This window comes from Chelonoidis abingdonii, chromosome 8 (genome assembly GCF_003597395.2).
Source record: "Chelonoidis abingdonii isolate Lonesome George chromosome 8, CheloAbing_2.0, whole genome shotgun sequence".
Lineage (NCBI taxonomy): Eukaryota > Metazoa > Chordata > Testudines > Testudinidae > Chelonoidis > Chelonoidis abingdonii.
In genome coordinates, this window is record NC_133776.1 from 2215395 (window position 1) to 2233049 (window position 17655).

At 42.9% G+C, this 17655-nt stretch overlaps 2 protein-coding genes across 5 annotated transcripts in view; one reads left to right on the plus strand and one right to left on the minus strand.

Moving 5' to 3' along the window:
• The window catches only part of OPA1 (OPA1 mitochondrial dynamin like GTPase), an 88654-nt gene extending 80072 nt beyond the window's left edge, over nucleotides 1-8582 (minus strand). Inside the window, 4 exon segments of the mRNA XM_075069044.1 lie at nucleotides 750-857; nucleotides 1697-1793; nucleotides 2132-2450; nucleotides 8412-8582. Coding sequence (XP_074925145.1) covers nucleotides 750-857; nucleotides 1697-1793; nucleotides 2132-2450; nucleotides 8412-8440 — 553 coding nt within the window. The 5' untranslated portion in view covers nucleotides 8441-8582.
• A 7408-nt stretch (nucleotides 8583-15990) lies between these two features.
• Nucleotides 15991-17655, plus strand: part of LOC116823033 (putative cation-transporting ATPase 13A4) — an 80455-nt gene continuing 78790 nt past the window's right edge. For all 4 annotated transcript variants that reach the window (XR_004373308.2, XR_004373309.1, XM_032777345.2 and 1 more), the window contains exon 1: nucleotides 15991-16384. Coding sequence is in view for 2 of the 4 variants with exons in the window: in XM_032777345.2 (XP_032633236.1) it covers nucleotides 16322-16384 (63 nt within the window). In the remaining 2 variants the exon portion in view is untranslated. The remainder of the gene's footprint in view (nucleotides 16385-17655) is intronic.

Consider the following 17655-nt stretch of genomic DNA (forward strand, 5'->3'; position numbering starts at 1 on the left):
TGCCAGAATACCTTTGTAGAATTTGTTAACATGAGAAAATGGTTAAAGATTAAATTCAGTAGGGTATGGACAATCAATAGGGTGTGCGAATTTGATAATATGGCCATCCATTTGCCATGTAGCATCTGCGTTTTAGAGTTCATTCATTATTCTTTGTTCCATTCAGCCTGTCTTGCAGTCCTTACACAGCCAAAATTCCCATTAACTTCAATCAGAATTTTTCTCAAGTAGAAAACTGTCAGCTGAACCCCTGAGAGACTACTAGGTCAGTGACAAATCTTCTGCATCTACTTAGTGCTACACCCAACGCAAATAGAGATAGTTTGGTAGTTTAAAAAAAAAAAAAAAAAAAAAATCACCCACTGCCTGAAGCATATTTCTTTAATAAAAAAAATCCTTTTCTCCTACCATGAGCATAGTGATATATTGTTAAAGAGTACTGGCTAAACCTCTCCTCTCACCTTCACTGGCAACATAGCTCCAGCATCTACACCTCACTGAAACATTTACATTTTCAATCTATTCGGTTTTAGTTTGACTGTGATTCTACAATTCACTGTTCAGTTTCACATCTCTCAGTTCTCACTGAGTATTTATCACAATTTATTTTTAAAAAACAAATGAGATACTCCTAGAACAGCACACAATTTCCACAAACCTTTTACTTGTTGTTTAAAGATGTGTTGTGATCTCATATTGTAACAATACACATTCTCATAAGTAAAACAAAGCTGAAAAATTGTTCTCACCAGGTGAGAAAAAGCCCTTCAGTGAACTGAGGCTCTCTCCAATCTTGTCAAAGTCAGGTAGAAGTTTAGCGAGGTCTTCTGCATCAGGAAGGGCTTTGCTAAGCTTTTCTAGGGGAAAAGTATAAAAAGGTGAGTTTTTTGTAAGCGAGAATAGTTTGCACTGTAAAATTTAGTAAGTATCTAAAAATAAAAACATTCACATGCTCATTCCATTTTTCTGTGTCAGGAATCAATATGCTCCTCTTTCTATATTTTAATGTTTGTTTATGTTTCTATGTATATGAAAGCAAGAGAACAAGAGAGAATCTGTACAACACAATTACTGTAATAAACATTTCAATGACGGTATTTTCCTATTTTTCAGTTTATTTGGTGCATTCAAAAGCATTTTGAGGCTAGACAGTTCCACAGTTCCTTCTGCATACTTAGTCAGATATCCCTTTTATTTGTATGAGTCTTTCTCGTAGCAACCAGAAAGAGAAATATTCACAAAAACAAGAATTTGATTACAACAATAACAAAAAAATTGCAGGGGTTCCCAGAGCCAAGTATAGCATCTGCTGCTACTTTTAATTCTTTCCTTTAAAAGAGCGAGCAAGCAAACAAAAAGATTTCAGGCTGACAGCATACTTTAAATACCATCACAGAGAGTATATGATTAATTACTCCATAATTCAATTTTTTCATCTAGTCTCAAGCAATGCACCCATGTGCAGGATAGATGTTGGAATAACCACCACCAAATGTTATGTGGTCTTCTCCTCTTAGAATGCATATATGAGATGTGTGCCTTCCTAAGACACACCCCTGAGCACTTATCTTCTTAAAATGATGTCATAAGAACATTTGTATAGAAGCAAACAGCTTCTGAACACCCATGTTCTTAAATCTAAGCATGGCATACACTGATCTTTAGCAATCAAAGCATATTTTAGCTTTTATGATACCAAAGTCAATGTGTTCATCAAGCTCCCAAATGAAGTCAGGAACAATCCACTTATAGTCACTGAGATCAGGCAGCATCTCCTTCCATTGATCATACGTCTAATACAAAAACAGAAAAAAAAAGTCATGAGAAGCATAAAAATGTTCTACTTGAAAGAATTTACCTACTAATCTATTGCGCTAGTTTGTCATCTTACATATGGCTTTGTGGCTTAGTCACAACATCTATGAAACAGTCATCAAAATCCCTATCCCATTTCTGTCCAATAAAATCTATTCTAGTAATTTAAATAACTTGTCCCTCTCTATCCTCATACTCTCCGCTGTCTTTATTTGAACAAATGATGAACTCTACATTTTACTGACTGCAGCAATAACTATTATTCTGAAATGCCTAACAATATGAAACATATAAAGTGTCTTCTGCAAATAAATACCTTTTTTGCTGTATAGCCACCACCTACAGCAGATCCTAGTACAAGATAGCGAAGTTTTAGAAGCCTTGAAGCCAGTCTAGCTACCCAGAAATTTCTATGGGACAGGTATCCATATTTTACAGATAAAAGTTTCGTTTTCCGTAAGGGAAGACGATTAAGAGAGGAGAACTGTTGAACTGATGTCCTTAGTGGAGGTCTCTGAAACTTTGAACTTGTATAATGGGGATGATGAATACTTCGGGAAACAAGGTGTAATTTTTGCAATGGTGATTTTCCTTTTACTCCATAGCTGCTATTTGCTAAGCTTTGGCAGACAACACTGAAAGAAAAGAGAAAAATAAAGAAACAAATTAAGATTATGTGACAGCTCTACTCAAAACACCTTTAGTCCAACTAGTCCTGTATCCTACCTCCAGCACACAAAATATGAGAGAGACAGTGTGTATTTACATATATATACAGAGAGAGAGAGAGATTTACAAAGGATTAAAAATAAAGTAGAGTATCATTCCAAAGCTACAGTGCTTTACCATACAGGAAATTCCTTCTCGGCTACATAGATCCTGTGGGTGCTTATAGCCTTTTGAATAGAATTAACCTTTGCAATTACTTTCAAAAATGTGTAATGGCTCTCTAATCCAGTCTTAAATAGTCCATAATGTTTTCATTTAACAGAATTATAGTTATGTTTTGTTACTTTAAACACATTTGCTAGCATCCTCCATATCAGCTTGACATATTAAAATGACATATCATCTTCATCAATATTTGTATCCTAATCACAGAAAATGTTGAATTGGATAAAATACTTTGGTTTAAAGAATACTTACTAGATAAAAAACCTCTTACTTGTTAACAAGGATTTGAAGGACAGAAATAAGTATCAACGCTTGGGTTAGGACATCTGCTGTCTTATAAATTTAATTTCTGTAGCTGAAATTGGTGAATAGGTACACAAGAACTTGGCTTTGTGCACGTTCAACAGGAGTGGAAAGTCTATACAGGAACATGGCTACAATGTTCCACTCTCATCTTAGGGAAGGAAGAAAAATCTTTTCACATAAGACGACACATATAATAGAGAGTTTACCCAACTACCTTTACCCAGAACTGCAGTCAAAACCCCTACATTAAAAGATCATTATTAAGGTCACAAGGTCAAGCACTCAAACATTAAAAAATGCCAGTCTGTGCAACCCTAGTTCGGCCCCCTTGTGAATAAGCATTATGATAGTTTTAATTACACGACCACATACTGTTTAACATGCTACAGCTTTTCAACAACATAGCTTACTTATTTTTTTATTATTATTAAAAATTGGGCAAAATCACTTATTTTACCCTAGTCTCATTCTTGGAAATGGCTGAACCATCTTAGCTAAAATTTTCCAAGAATAATTCAGCCTCAGGCAAACACCCAGTATGAACGGTTTAAGTTTGGCAAGGTCATAAGCAACTGAAAACAGGGTCTTATCATGGAAAGCACCAGGCAACCTGAAGTACAGGCATCACTACTTGCCCTGCTTATAAGCAAGGATAGCTATCCATGGGATGGAACAAAGCCCCATATACTTTTCACTGTTATTTTTTCATGAGTGTTCTACCGGACATTCAAAACAAACCTATAAACGTTTATTAAAACTATTTTTAATACTATTTCGCTAGCTCAGGGAAGAGAAAGCTTTTCAAGGAACAATTCCTTTTGTACTTGTCCAATCTGGCCATATCCATAGCAGTGAAAATTAGATATATCACTTAAAATAATCCAAAATCTGAATACTAAAATACTGGAAACAACCACTTTTTTATTCCGCGCCTTCTTCAGGATTCCGAACTCCATTTAGTGTTCTCCATGGGAATGGATGGAGAACAGCAGAAATGACTTATCACACAGCAATGAAATCACTGACCCAACTATTCACAACACCAAAGGAATCAATATTAAGATGCTTTATATCAGAAAGCATCAAAGAACCAAACCAATATTTTTCCATTTCCTTACAAATACTTTACATACCCTATATTTCCCCCTCACATTTTTATATTAATCTGCTCTCTCTGTCCATCTGTCCAGGCTGTTGTAACAACACACATGATCCATTCATTGCCAGAGTAAATCCAACTCCTTCCATACTCACTACCTAGTTCTCTGAATAGTGGTGGTGAATTGGCTAAATTTACCATCTGCCAATACATTATTCTGGACACTAGAAAAGGAACATTTGATGTTCTGCTCCTTTCATGGATGTATTCTTACTGGAGACATAACATCCCATTACCACTCAAGTGACTTTCTTTAAAAAGAAGGCAAAGGTGCAAAAGGACCTTTGAACCAGAAATTGAGCTTTTATGGTTGCAATGAGATTAGAAAACTGGAATTAAATGTAGCTGAATGGAAGTATTTTCTTCTCTAAGGACTCAATTCTTCAGACACGCCATGCATAGAACTCTCAATAAGGATAGCTAAATGCTAAAACACACCAACAGTCCACTTTCCTAAAAATCAGTATGGCTTTGAGAACCAACATCCTGCAATTATTTCTTTTTTGATAAATTATGAAGCTGCGCCTCAATAATTAAGTTAATCATCTAGCAACCAGCAAGGGACACAATCAATGAGTCCCATAATCCCTTCCTTCCCAACTATTACCACCTTGAAATAAAAACACAACAGGGTTAAAACTTGTCATTTAGGACTTTAACAGAAACTTTGGCTTCAGAATAGTTGACATGAAAGTGCTTCTAGAAAGGAAGATGACCACAGCACCAGAAATATTTTAATTCCTTCTGCTTTATAAGCCAATGACTGAGACTGAATATAGTCAGTCCATAAGAAAGCTTACGACTGCACTTAGCTCCTTCATTTTCTGGGCCTACACTCAGTGTACAGAAATATTTAATCTTTTCAGCAGAGATGAAAAGACAGTAAATAGTGATCTGATGGCCACCTCTAGTTGTTAGTTTGAACCCAGTTTAAAGGGACATATGATAAAATCATATTTTTTGGGGAAAAAACCCCTAGATTTGAAATAAAAATCAGACAATGAAATATCCTGCATGTTTATTTTTTGTTCTATATTCTAGTTGCATTCCCTTAGGGCTTGCCTACACTCAAAACTTCAAAGCGCTGCTGCGGCAGTGCTCTGAAGTGTGAGTGTGGTCGCAGCGCCAGCGCTGGGAGAGAGCTCTCCCAGCACTGCACGTACTCCATCTCTTCATGGGGATTAGCTTGCAGCACTGGGAGCGCACTGTTTACACTGGCGCTTTACAGCGCTGTATCTTGCAGCGCTCGGGGGGAGGGGGGGGTTTCACACCCCTGAGCGAGAAAGTTGCAGCGCTGTAAAGCACCAATGTAGCCAAGGCCTTCGATATCACAGCAACTAGAACTCAGTTGAATACCAAAAATATCAAAACCCTTCTGCTTTAAAGTGGACAGTAAGGATTTCATGCCACTTCTCATAAAAGTAAGGGTATATTCCAGTGCCATGCCAAGATCTTTATTATTCTCTTCGCTGTCACATACTGTTGATTAGAACTGTTTTCAACAGAAAAAGTCCATAAAAAAACTCAGTTTTCTCAAAACCAAGATGTTTTGTGAGAATCTGTTGATTGATACAAGTTTTTAATGGGAAGTTGAAACGTTTAGTTTCAATAATGCTGTTTTGTTTAATTTTATTTCAACATTTAGGGGAGGGATAGCTCAGTGGTTTGAGCACTGGCTTGCTAAACCCAGGGTTGTGAGTTCAATCCTTGAGGGGCCACTTAGGGATCTGGGGCAAAAAATTGGTCCTGCTAGTAAAGGCAGGGGGCTGGACTCGATGCCCTTTCAGGGTCCCTTCCAGTTCTAGGAGATTGGTATATTTATATTATTACAACATTTTAAGAGTGTGTTATATTTATAGATATTTCCAGATATATAGTGTATATTATATCTATTATAAAATACACAAGTTATATAGAAACTAAACATATCAATGGCACCAACTCAAGTTTTCTTCTGAATACTCATTTCATGAGAAATTTTGGCTTTCCAGTTCCCAAACAGTTCTGCTGTTGGTGTCTGCCTGGTTGCCACTTCAGTAACTGCTGTAATCCAGCTGTGTTGTATGGATATATGTAAAGCACTTTTTCTGATCTTATACGGTACCCTTTTGCTATCACATCTAAGCACCTGGGATGAAAGTCAATATAACTGTAAAATGTCAATCATTAACATACTGTTTTCAGCTATGAGCAAGGTTTGAAAAATAAAACACCCAGCATCTAGAGGCAGGACATGACCAATCAATTTTTATAGAATTTAAGCTCTAAGCAATTTTTAGTCCATATGATTGCAAAGCTAAACTTCCAAATGTGAACCAAATATAAATAAAGACAGTATTTTCTTCCTGAATCTGCAGTTGAACAACACTAATGTTTCTGCTGCTATTTCCAACTTTGCCATGGAACTTCAGCACGAAATTAACAAGATTGTTCAGTTTAACCATCACTCAGAATCAAGAGGGCAGCAGGAAACAGTCAAGAATGGTGTTAATTTCATGCTACTGCTTGGGAAAGCTACTGGATGGGCTGCAAAAGCAGACAGCAGAGGAATTCAGGGGGTGAGCAGAACTCAAGAAGTATTATCTAGTGGTAGAGAAGATAAGATCTCTCTCTTTTACTTTCCAGCAACCAAAAGATCTGCAGAGGAGAGAAGAGTCAAAGAGAACTTACCAGTAACTATACGGAATGTAATTTCAAAAATTTAAAATATCTGCCAAGCAGGAGTTGAGGTGAAAGAGAGAACTCTTAAGCAAAGCACAAAGAAAACACAATGGTAGAAAGTAATCCATATGTGAAAATAAGCTGGGTAGGAGAGACTGGCTGACATTTGTATCTGTCTCTGTGTGCATAAATGAGATTGACTACACCTGGAGAATAGAACCAGAGAATCATTTGACATCATTTATTTAGACTTTCAAAGGGCCTTTGAGAAGGTCCTTCAGAAGAGACTACTGAAATACCTAAGTAATTACAAGGTGAGAGACGTGACATTGTCATAAGCGATAGCTCAGTGGTTTGAGCACTGGCCTGCTAAAGCCAGGGCTGTGAGCTCAATCCTTGAGGGGGCCATTTGGGGATTGGCCCTGCTTTGAGCAGGGGGTAGGACTAGATGATCTCTTGAGGTCCCTTCCAACCCTAATATTCTATGAAAAACCAGTTAAGAGACAGGAAACAAGGACCAGGAATAAATGGTCACTTTTCATTATGGCAAACAGCAGGATGCCTCGAGGTTCTGCAGTAAGTCTGGTGGCATTTAATATTATTAATCAGGAAAAGGGGGATAGACAGTGAAAAGCAAAATTGGCAGATCACATGGTTATTTACATTAGCCAAGTTCAGAAAGGACTGGGAGACACTTCAGAGATGGGGAATTGGCTACACGACAGATAAAATTCAACATGGATAAATGCAAAGCAACGCACATTTGAGAAAAAAGGTTATCACTCAAACACCATACTCAGGAAATGGTACCTGTATGTCACTGTGGAAAGCTCAAGGACAAACCTCTCTGTTCAAACACACAAATGTAATTTAAAAAAAATCAAACTGTCAGGCTCTGTAAACCAGAGAGTCTCAAACTCTTTTTTTTTTTTTTTTTACTGGTGACCCCTTTCACACAGCAAGCCTCTGTGTGTGACCCCCCCCCAACAAATTAAACACGCTTTTTAATGCATTTAACACCATTATAAATGCTGGAGATAAGCGGGGTTTGGGGTGGAGGTTGACAGCTCGTGGCCCCCCCATGTAATAACCTTGTGACCCCGAGGGGTCCCGACCGCCCGTTTGAGAAGCCCTGGTGTAAACAATGCGGCAGATAACAGGGATATTCTCAGGCCTTTCTATCCCTCGGCGGTACAGCCCCATCTGTGCCCAGCACTGGCCTCCCACCTCAGGACAGAAACTGTAGAACCAAAGCAGCTTCAGAGCAGGACACCCGCCGGGGCCTGAAAAACGCCTGCGCCTGCGCCTGCCTCCGACCCCACGGGCAGCAGACTCCGTCCCGCTGCAGGGCCTGTGCCTTTGTCTCCCGCAGCGGTGGCGGGTCCTGGCCGGGGGGTCGGTCTGTCCCCAGCTGGTTTCCAAGGCGCGTCGTAGCCCCGCACCCGTTATCCTCCCCGGGCCCCTCGGCTCGGCCCGGCCCCCCAGCGCCGCGCGCCGCCCGGGGCCCTCGGCCCGGCAGCCCCTGTGCCCTCCCCCCCCCCGGGCCGCTCCCCCCCAGGGCCCCCCCCGCACTCACCAAGCGGCCGCGGCCCGGGCCCGCCACATCGTGGAGCCGGGCACAGGGGTACGGTGCACCCGGGCCCCGCCTCAGCGCCTCGCTCGGGGTCAGCCAGGAGCAGCGCTACCGGCTCCGTCAGGCCGCTTCCGGGCGCGGCGGTCCGTCCCCAAGCGCGGCCGGGCCAGAAACACGGGCCGCCGCGAGGAAGGTTCCGGGCCGCTCAGGACTGGATGCCGCGATGGGGAGCAAGCAGCGGAGCATGGCCGAGAGGCAGCGCGGTGCGCCCCAGGCGGGCCCTGCTCTGTGGGGTGGGCAGCCTGGGCTCCGGGAGTCCTGGGGTCGCTCCAGCCTGCGCTGCCTCCACAAGGCTTTGCTAGTGAGCCCGCGTTGGGCATGGGGAGCCCCACACCGCAGGTGACCAGATGTCCTGATTTTATAGGGACAGTCCCAGCTTTGGGGTCTTTTTCTTATAATAGGCGCCTATTACCCCCCCCCCACCCCCGTCCCCATTGTTCACATTTGCTGTGTGGTCACCTTACCCACACCCTGCTCCATTGCGGGACTGCGCCCTGAGCCGCTCCTGAATCACACACAGGCACCAGCCCACTCTGCACCCCAGAGCTGCACGTCCTGCCCTAGTCACCAGCCTGCTGAGGGCACGTTCATTACCCGTCTGCCCGCCCTGCCTGTGCAAAGGGGACGCACACCAGCCTTCGTAACCCAAGATTTCTCCAGCACCTCAACCAAAGCACAACTGGGCTAGGTAAAATATAAAACCAGGTTATTGACTACACAGAGGGTGATTTTAAGTGATTATAAGTGGCAGGCCTAAAAGCAGGGCTGGCTTTAGGCCAATTCCCCCAAATCGGGGCCCCGCGCCCAGTGGCAGGGCCGCCGGGGGGAGGGCAAGTGGCTGAGAATCCCTTCCCTGGCTAGAGGCTCCTTTTTAATTTTTACTCACCCGGCGGCGCTCCTGGTCTACGGCAGCATTTCAGCGGCGGGTCCTTCACTCACTCGGGGTCTTCAGCAGCACTTCAGTGCCGTTGAAGACTTGGGGCGAGTGAAAGACCCGCCTATGAAGACTAGGAGTGCCCACCGGTGAGCATAAGCCCCATGTGTTTTGGGTTTTTTTTTTCAGTCATCCCTGCTGGGACCCCATGGAAACTGTTCGAATTGGGCCCTGCACTTACTAAAGCCGGCCCTGCCTAAAAGATCAGGGTTTGGTTACCAAAGAAAAGGTAAGCGCACAGTTTAACGCTTATTCCTTATGACACTAGGCAGTATTTGGACCAAGCACTTTTCTCAGCTCACGGGACCTTTCAGTTCTTAAGTTACAGCCTTCCCCTCTCAGCCTGAGACTGATCTGCTCAGTTCAAGTCTTTGGCTTTCCAGAGTTCTTGTTGTTTCCAGCATAGGTGGGAGGAGGAGAAAGGCCAGGGGACAATGCCACTGTCCCCTATTTTATACCTTCAGTCCATGTGTCTGGAAAATACCAGGTCAGACATGGCCTGGTGGGCTTTGCTGAGTCACATGGTAGAGCAATCCCCCTGCTGTGTGTGTCACTAGCAAATTTACAGCATATTTCAGAAACAACCATGCAGGAAAAGCTCATAACTTGATATGCACTATTGATATATGTATTTTGACAGAACAATGGGTTTCAGCAGATCTTGACTTTTTGTATGATATCTTACATGGCATGCTTTGTATGTAATATATCATAATTACATGACAGTGGCAAATATGGGGGTTCCAAGGTGCTGCTTTAAGGTACAGAGTGCCACAAGTGGCTCTTATTGTGTACAGAGGGGGCCATTTCTGGCCTTGTGGAGGAGGAGAAAAGTGGGACAGTGGGTCTCAAGCACACTCCGACATCTCACAATAAATAAATGGCAAATAAAAGGGGTTGATTTTGAAGCCAGGCTCGTAAATGCCTTATTCTTGAACACTTGAGGTGGGCAGTTTTTGCATCATGCTGCGGTGACATGGTGCTGTGCTGATGCCATTGGGTTGTGACTGGCTGATGCAATAGGATTGCTCAGTGGCAATGCACAGCAGTTGCATTATTACGTGACAACATTCCATGGGGCCCTAAACAGATTTTGGAACCCATCAGTCTCCTGAGATGATGACTGGGGGAAGCTGGCTTGTCTGGCCCACAAATGTGAAGTGAAGTGGCAGCCTGTACACTGAGATGCCAAGTGCCACAGCCTGTCAATCAGTGAGTTTAGTCACATCATGCTGCAAAAGCACCTGCACAACTTTTGAGGGGATCAGGGCTTAGGACAAGAAGTGAAGCTGAAAATTGCATGGTTACTGCATCTGCTGGAGAATGGAAGGCAGAATAATGTAATTACCTAACAGAATTTTGCATGCAGTGTATTGTGTAGCCAGGTCAATCCTCGGATATTAGAGAGGCAAAGTGGGTGAGGCAATATCTTTTATTGGACTAACTTTACCAACAGAAATTGATCCAGTAAAAGATATTACCTCATCTACCTTGTCTTTAGAATGTGTCTACAACTCCACTTAGCTTGGTTGTGGGTTTTAGAGGCTTTTTGTAAAAACAAAACAAAAAACGGTTTTCATTTTGTCCTGTTTTTGTCAAAAAATGGGGGGAGGGGAAATCATTTAATGAAAACAATTTTCATTTTGAAAAATTACATTTTGAATGGGGGATTTTTTCCAAGTCCCTCACATTTTTTACTTTCTCTTCCTATTTTCTACTGGAAGAATGGAGTAGGGGGCAGGGAATTTTTTTTTTAAAGTGAGGAAAAATAAAGCTTTCAAGTTTTTAAAACTATTTTCATACTTTTGCAGGAGGAAAGAGTTTAAAGGTATAAGGTTATATTTCCCCCCTCCCTTTTTTTCCTTCTTACTTTTCCATTGGAAAATATTAAATAAGAGAAAAGGTGTGTTTTCCTTATGTTCCCTAACTTTTCCCCCTGCTTTTTCAATGTTAAAAAGTAAAGAAATGAGAGAAAGTAGGGGAAATACATCTTCATTTGGAAATAGTGGGTATGTACATTTTAGACACGGAGGGGTTAAATATTTTGTTTCAAACTTTTTCAGAAAAGTTTTGCTGGAAAAAAAACCCCTTTTTTCCCAATTAAGTCCCATTTTCCCACAAAAATAAACTTTTATTTGAAAGTTTTCAACCAGTACTATGTTATATTTTGCAAAAAGTCCTCTGGAATATTTAATGACCATACTGAATTATGCACATGCTTAACTGAAATATATTTAAAGCTCCAAAAAGTTTAGGTAGAGGAAAGGGGGACTAGATACAAGCAAAGACCGACAAGATTGTAAATCTTTGCAGGATTGACCCACATTAACTCTACACACTGAGGCATGCTATTGAAGTCAATAGGATGACACACAGTGTATAAAGTGGAATAGATGTGTAAAATCTTTGAAGGATCAGGGCTTAAGTTACCAGGGTGATTAGAAGAATACATATGACAAAATCTTGGAGAACCGGATTGAATTACGTTTATGTATCAGTGTAGGCCAGGAACTTTATGTAATTCCACGGGAGACGGAAACCACTGGACTAAGAACAATGGGGAGCAGGTGGGCAAATTCACACAGGCTGTAACGCCTCCAGAGAGTTACCACCACCTGGAGGAAAAACTACCAGGAGTCCGTGTGGCACCTTAGAGACTAATGAATTTATTTGGGCATAAGCTTTCATGGGCTAGAGCCCATTTCATCAGATGGAGGGAGGCTCACATATACTGGTTCAAACTGGATTCTCCAGAGACCAACAGACAAAGAAAGAACTTGATAGAAAAAGACTGTGTTACAATGAATTCAGGGCAGTCTTTCTGATCCAACAAACGGACAGGACCTCTGTTTCATGGAGGGTCCCAACAATCCTTAGGGAAGAGAAGAGCTGGAAGTACTGGAGCCCATCAGATTGGTGTGCTAGTTCTGAGCTGAAGGTGTTATGAACTTGTCACCAGAGGAAAAATCCCTGTGTGGTGTTTGACGGAGTAGTCACCAACCAGAGCCCTTGCTGGGGTTGGGGGATGATCTCTGGTAAGCTTACTAGCATGCTTATAGGTTCTTTTAGTGGTTTTAATATGCTTTCTTGGTACTGCTTTATACCTTGCTGGGCGCTAACAATGTGTAGGCAGGGAACTGTTCAGCCTGGAAGTACCCTGGTCAGAAGGGAGAGAGACACACATGCCTCCGCCTGAAAGATCTCAGGCCCAAAATGTCTAGAGTGCATGCCTTTGCTGGGCCACGGAGGAGAAATACAAGTGTGGGAGCTCTGAACTGTGACAGAGCATAAGGGTTCCTTTTTTATTTCACCCTTGCCTTCTTCTGTTTTAGGTTTGTTTGATTTAATCTGGCCTTGTGATTGTTTAGTTTTACCTTTGCTTTATAGATGTTTTGATTTAACCCTTACCTTTTGATATTTGGGCATATTGGTTTTGTATGCCGATTTCAATAAAGAAATGGATGAGAAAACACAACATTATTATGGAGAGACTTTTAAATGTGCGCATTGACCACTAACATGTAATAGTTAAGTTGAACAGTAGAGGGCATCAAACTAAAAGACAATCCAGCAAACCCAGGAAAAAGTTTGCAGCTGATGAATGTGATCTGCAGCCCACTCATGTCGATGGAAACATTCCATCAACTCCAGTGGCCTTTTGAGTTAGATGTTGGGTTGGGCTATCAATACAAGTATATCAAGTTGCCAAAAATATAACTAAGCACAAATGTTTAATCTCTTTTAGACTTCTTGTCCTTTGTTTTCAGTGCAGAGAAAGAATCCTCCATACCACAGACGCTTCACTGGAACAAGAGTCTTTCCATTAACTTTTATCAGAGTCAGACTAGGCCAAGAAAGTGGAATAGCTACGTGAATCCATAATGTTCCCTTAGAGTCATGCATGGTGGGGACCCTCTGCATGCATTACGCTCCCCTTGCCACACAGAAGGGTGACTCAGCCACGTCTGCTTCACCCTTGTCCTTTTCCCTGACACTGGAGTCCAGGGTTTGTACTGGGAATAGCAGCAGAGACTGGCCAGGCAGGGGAAGGATGAGTGATAATTTTGCCAACCCCAACCTTTAAAAAAATCACAAGTCAGGACTCGCAAGTCACGAGATTGTCTTAAAAACCTTGATTCTTTAAACTGATTAATTGGAGGTTCATATAGTTGTCTCCTGGTTTTAGAGTCATTAGAAGACACCTGTTCAGTTTCCTCTGCAAACATGAGGGCTAGAAACTGAAAGTTGAGATTCTCAGGTAATTTGACTTCTGTAGGTGGGGCTTAAAGAGAAACACCACATATCGTGAGGCTCAAGCTGGCAACACCATAGGTGGGATGCAATGTGCTGTGTTGGAGGTGCCTATGGTTCTCTTTCCAGCCCATGGAAATCAGTCAGAAAAGATAACAGTTTAGACCTGTAAAATCTTTTCCAAAGTCCCATTCTCCTTGGCCAGGGAAGCCTTGGTAGCATGACCCCACTAGAAGCAGATTTGAACCATTGTTTCTGACATGGGTTTAAATACTATGCAGTTTGCCGGAGCCTCCATTTGTATTTACATTGCATCCTGGGCCCATTCGCTGCATCTGACCCTGACAGACGTTGGTGGCAGTGTCACAGTTCAGGGGGACTGCACCTATATTCCCATTCTGTGGGCTGAAAAGGGTACCCATTCTCAGGCTTCCAGCTCCCCAGACATCACCTTTCTTGGGCAGAGACTTGGATCTCTCTCCTTCCTGACTGGGGTATTTCCAGGCTGAACAGTACAATGGGATATCCCTAACAAGACATGCTGCCTAAAAGGCTACCATCTGTGCATTGCATTCTCTCTAGAGGCTATGAACAGTTTAACAGCCTCCAGTTGTATGTTACCATGCAGCAATTTTTAAGCAAGCACATTTGTTCTCAAGACAAAAGCATTAGAGAAAACATTAGAAACAATACAAGAACCTACATACATGCTGATAAGCTTACCAGAGATAATCACCAACTTCAGCAAAGGCTCGGCAGGTGTCAGTCCTTCAAACCCACACGGGATTTTCTGTGGTTACAAGTTCATAACATCCAATGCTTAGAACAGCACATCCATGAATAGTTCCATCTTTCCTTTATACAGCTTGCGCCTTTGATCTTCAGATTCCGGGAACAGGTAATCGGCACAAAATGGTTCTCGCCTCTGGGCATAACTTCAGAAAGCTGAGTTTTTGCATAAGTGGAGATGGAAATTTGCATTCGCCTCCCCCTAGAGATTCCCAGGAAAACCACTTGACAGTGTTTGCCCCAAAAGTACACTCTTCTGACTCATTGGTCAATACAGTCCTTTGAAGATCATAACACTTCCCAGGATGATTCACATCCCATCTCCCCCTTAGAGAAGTTACATACAATCCTGGCTCCCAATAATAAATAACCTTTGCATTTAATACAAAAAGACTCTAGAGACACAAACTTAATTCAATATGTTTTTTCAAGCATACTGCAGGAAATTGCCATCTGTCACAGGTAGCATCAAATCATTTTCTGAGTGCAGACTGACCTCCGTCTCTCCACCTCTCCTCTTTTTCTTCCTCTGAATCTTCTGGCCATTTCACTTCAGAGAGCATGACATTGGCCAGAACTTGCCCAGTGCTGTGGATATTTGGATTTGGGCTTATCTTGGGCCTCTCTCAGATGAGAATAAAACACTAGTGAGTACAAAATATCTTGGGAAACTCTTGATTCTGACATAGGGTTTCAGCCATATTACAGCCCATAAAGGAGTGATGTTTGCTTGTTTTTCGGTGGCTCAGTTCCTGTCTCCCCAGATTTCCATACCGTAGGCATCGCCGCAGTGTCCGAGCCTTTGCTTTTTAAAACAAACAAGAAAACAAGGAAGAGGGAAAGGACTGAAAAAAAGCAATCACTGGGCAGGACAAATAATTAAACTGAGTGAGGGTTATCCAGACTGCCTGAGAAGAAGTATTGGGCACAGTTAGGAGACAAGGCAAGTCAAAAGGCAAAGGAAGGGCAATAGAGGCAAGGCTGGCAATTAAAACCTGCAAAGAGACAAAGGAAAAGGAGGGGGAAATTGGTGTGTTGCCCCCGTGCCTGCTTCCTCAGTCTGGCTCCAGTGCGGCAATCAGATCCATGAGCAGCACTGACGTCAGTGAGGCCCCTCTGGACTCCAGTGTCCCCAGTGGCAGGATCAGGGCCCAGAGCTTCATCTAGTTACGCTGTAAGACTCGAAACACTCTCGGCATTAATAAATAATGACACTACTGATAACCCAATCTGGGTCCCAATCCTACGTGCTGACTGGCATGGTTAGACTCTGGGTCCACCTGCATAGATGAGGGCCATGGTTTGGAATGCTAGAGCCCAGTCCTGATTCTCCCATTGTATAGCATGCAATCAAAATTGGGCCCTTAGTTTTGACAGGTTGCTAAGTATGTAATAGAATAATAATGATGCCTGCTTCTCTCTCGCTCAGGCACACTCCCTAGCCCAAATAAATCCCATAATCTTTCAAGGTGAAGTATTCGGCTTTTGCCCTCCCCTTAAGGCTGCCTGCCAGCAGTACTTGCTGTGTTACTGGAGCTGTGATTGGAAGTCAAGTCATGGCAGACACTCAGCAGTTCTAACTTTTTTCTTCCTCCACCACCCTGAGCCGGCTTTGTACGTGGGAAGTCCCCTTCCAAGCAGCAACTTCAGTTAACAAAAACAGCAAAAAGGCGACAGGAGGGATATATACACCTGAAAAAACCCTTACAGATGGGGAGGAGCTGCCTTCTCAGAATATTGGTAGTGTCATAAGAAAGGTGTGCACTAGGCAGTTCCTTAGCATGGAAGGTAATTAATCACTTCAGTTTAAGGAAGTGAGACTAACCCTGAAGACCTGTCCTGAAGGTGTTTTAGAGGGCTCCAGAGCAAACACCATTTCATGGGGGAAAAGTTTGCCAAGAGTCACCATGCATTGCTCAGCAAGGGAGAGGAGAATGAAATGGTAAGTCACTGTCTTTCCTCTTGTCTCTCGCTCAGCCTGAAACAATAGTCTTAGTGTGTTCTGCAGCCTCAAGTTTAGCTCTGGACAGTAAGTGAAAATGTACAGTCTGTCAAGGGCTTCATTAATATTTAAATAAATGGAAATGAAATTGTGTGGAATGAGTTTTAATCAGTTCACAGTGAGGGTATGCCAGCAGTGCCCTCGGAGGTTTGATTCCAGCTCAGATGGGCAGACCTCGCCTTGCTTTAACCGACCTGGCACAGATACAGTGCAGTGAAGGTGCCGTGGCATGGACTCCAGCACAGGCTGTTAATCCAAATAAGCCCCCAGGGTTCCAACAGGCTTGTTTAGCCTGCGTTGAAGCCTGTGCCGCCACATCGTCACTGTTGTGTTGCTAGATGAAAGCGAGGGCGGGGATGTCTACCTGAGCTGCAGACATACTGCTGACTGCAGTGTAGACATAGCCTGAGAGCAGCACTCCGAGGCAAGAGAAGAGCTCCACACAGCCTTCAAAGGCAATGACTGATGATTTACACACAGGTGCAAGCCACTTAACGGACAGAGTAAACGGGGTCCTTCTCTGCTCTGAAGGGATCCTACAAAGGTATGGATTCATTGAAAGGTCAGGGCCTCAAATAGGACAAAACATCTCATTTTTAGCCATTGGCTGCTGTGCAGAGTGGCTCCACAAATGCCTCCACTGGTCTTGCAAAGTCTTTTAAAAATTCTAATTGTATTAATGTGACAAAGTGGGAATTTTTTGAGATATTTTTATGAAACTGTTGTGTGCCTCGGTTTCCCCTATATGTTGCATGGTTACCTAGCGGGTGAAAAGGGTCTGTTTGCTCTCAGGGCAGACTAGGACACAAGGTGTGAGCAGCACCTCCCTGTCTGGGACTAAGTGGGCCGTAATCCTTGTATCATTGGAGAATCCGTGACGACAAGGGCAAATTCAGTCACCAGGACATTGAAACTTGGCAACTGAGACTGTGGATTGCCTCACCTCTCTGAAGGGAGCCAAGCAGCATTTTTTCAGCTCTGGAACAAATGCCTGGGTGTGTGAGGTGGGAGTTGGCTGCCAGAGGAGTCAGGGAGGGGAGGGGAGCTGAGAATCTGACAGAGCAGGTCAGACTAAGGCCACGTCTACACTACCTGATTAATTCGAATTTGTTTAAACCGATTTTATAAAACCGATTTTATAAAATCGATTTAGTGCGTCCACACTAGGATCCTTAATTCGAATTTGTGCGTCCATGGTCCAAGGCTAGCGT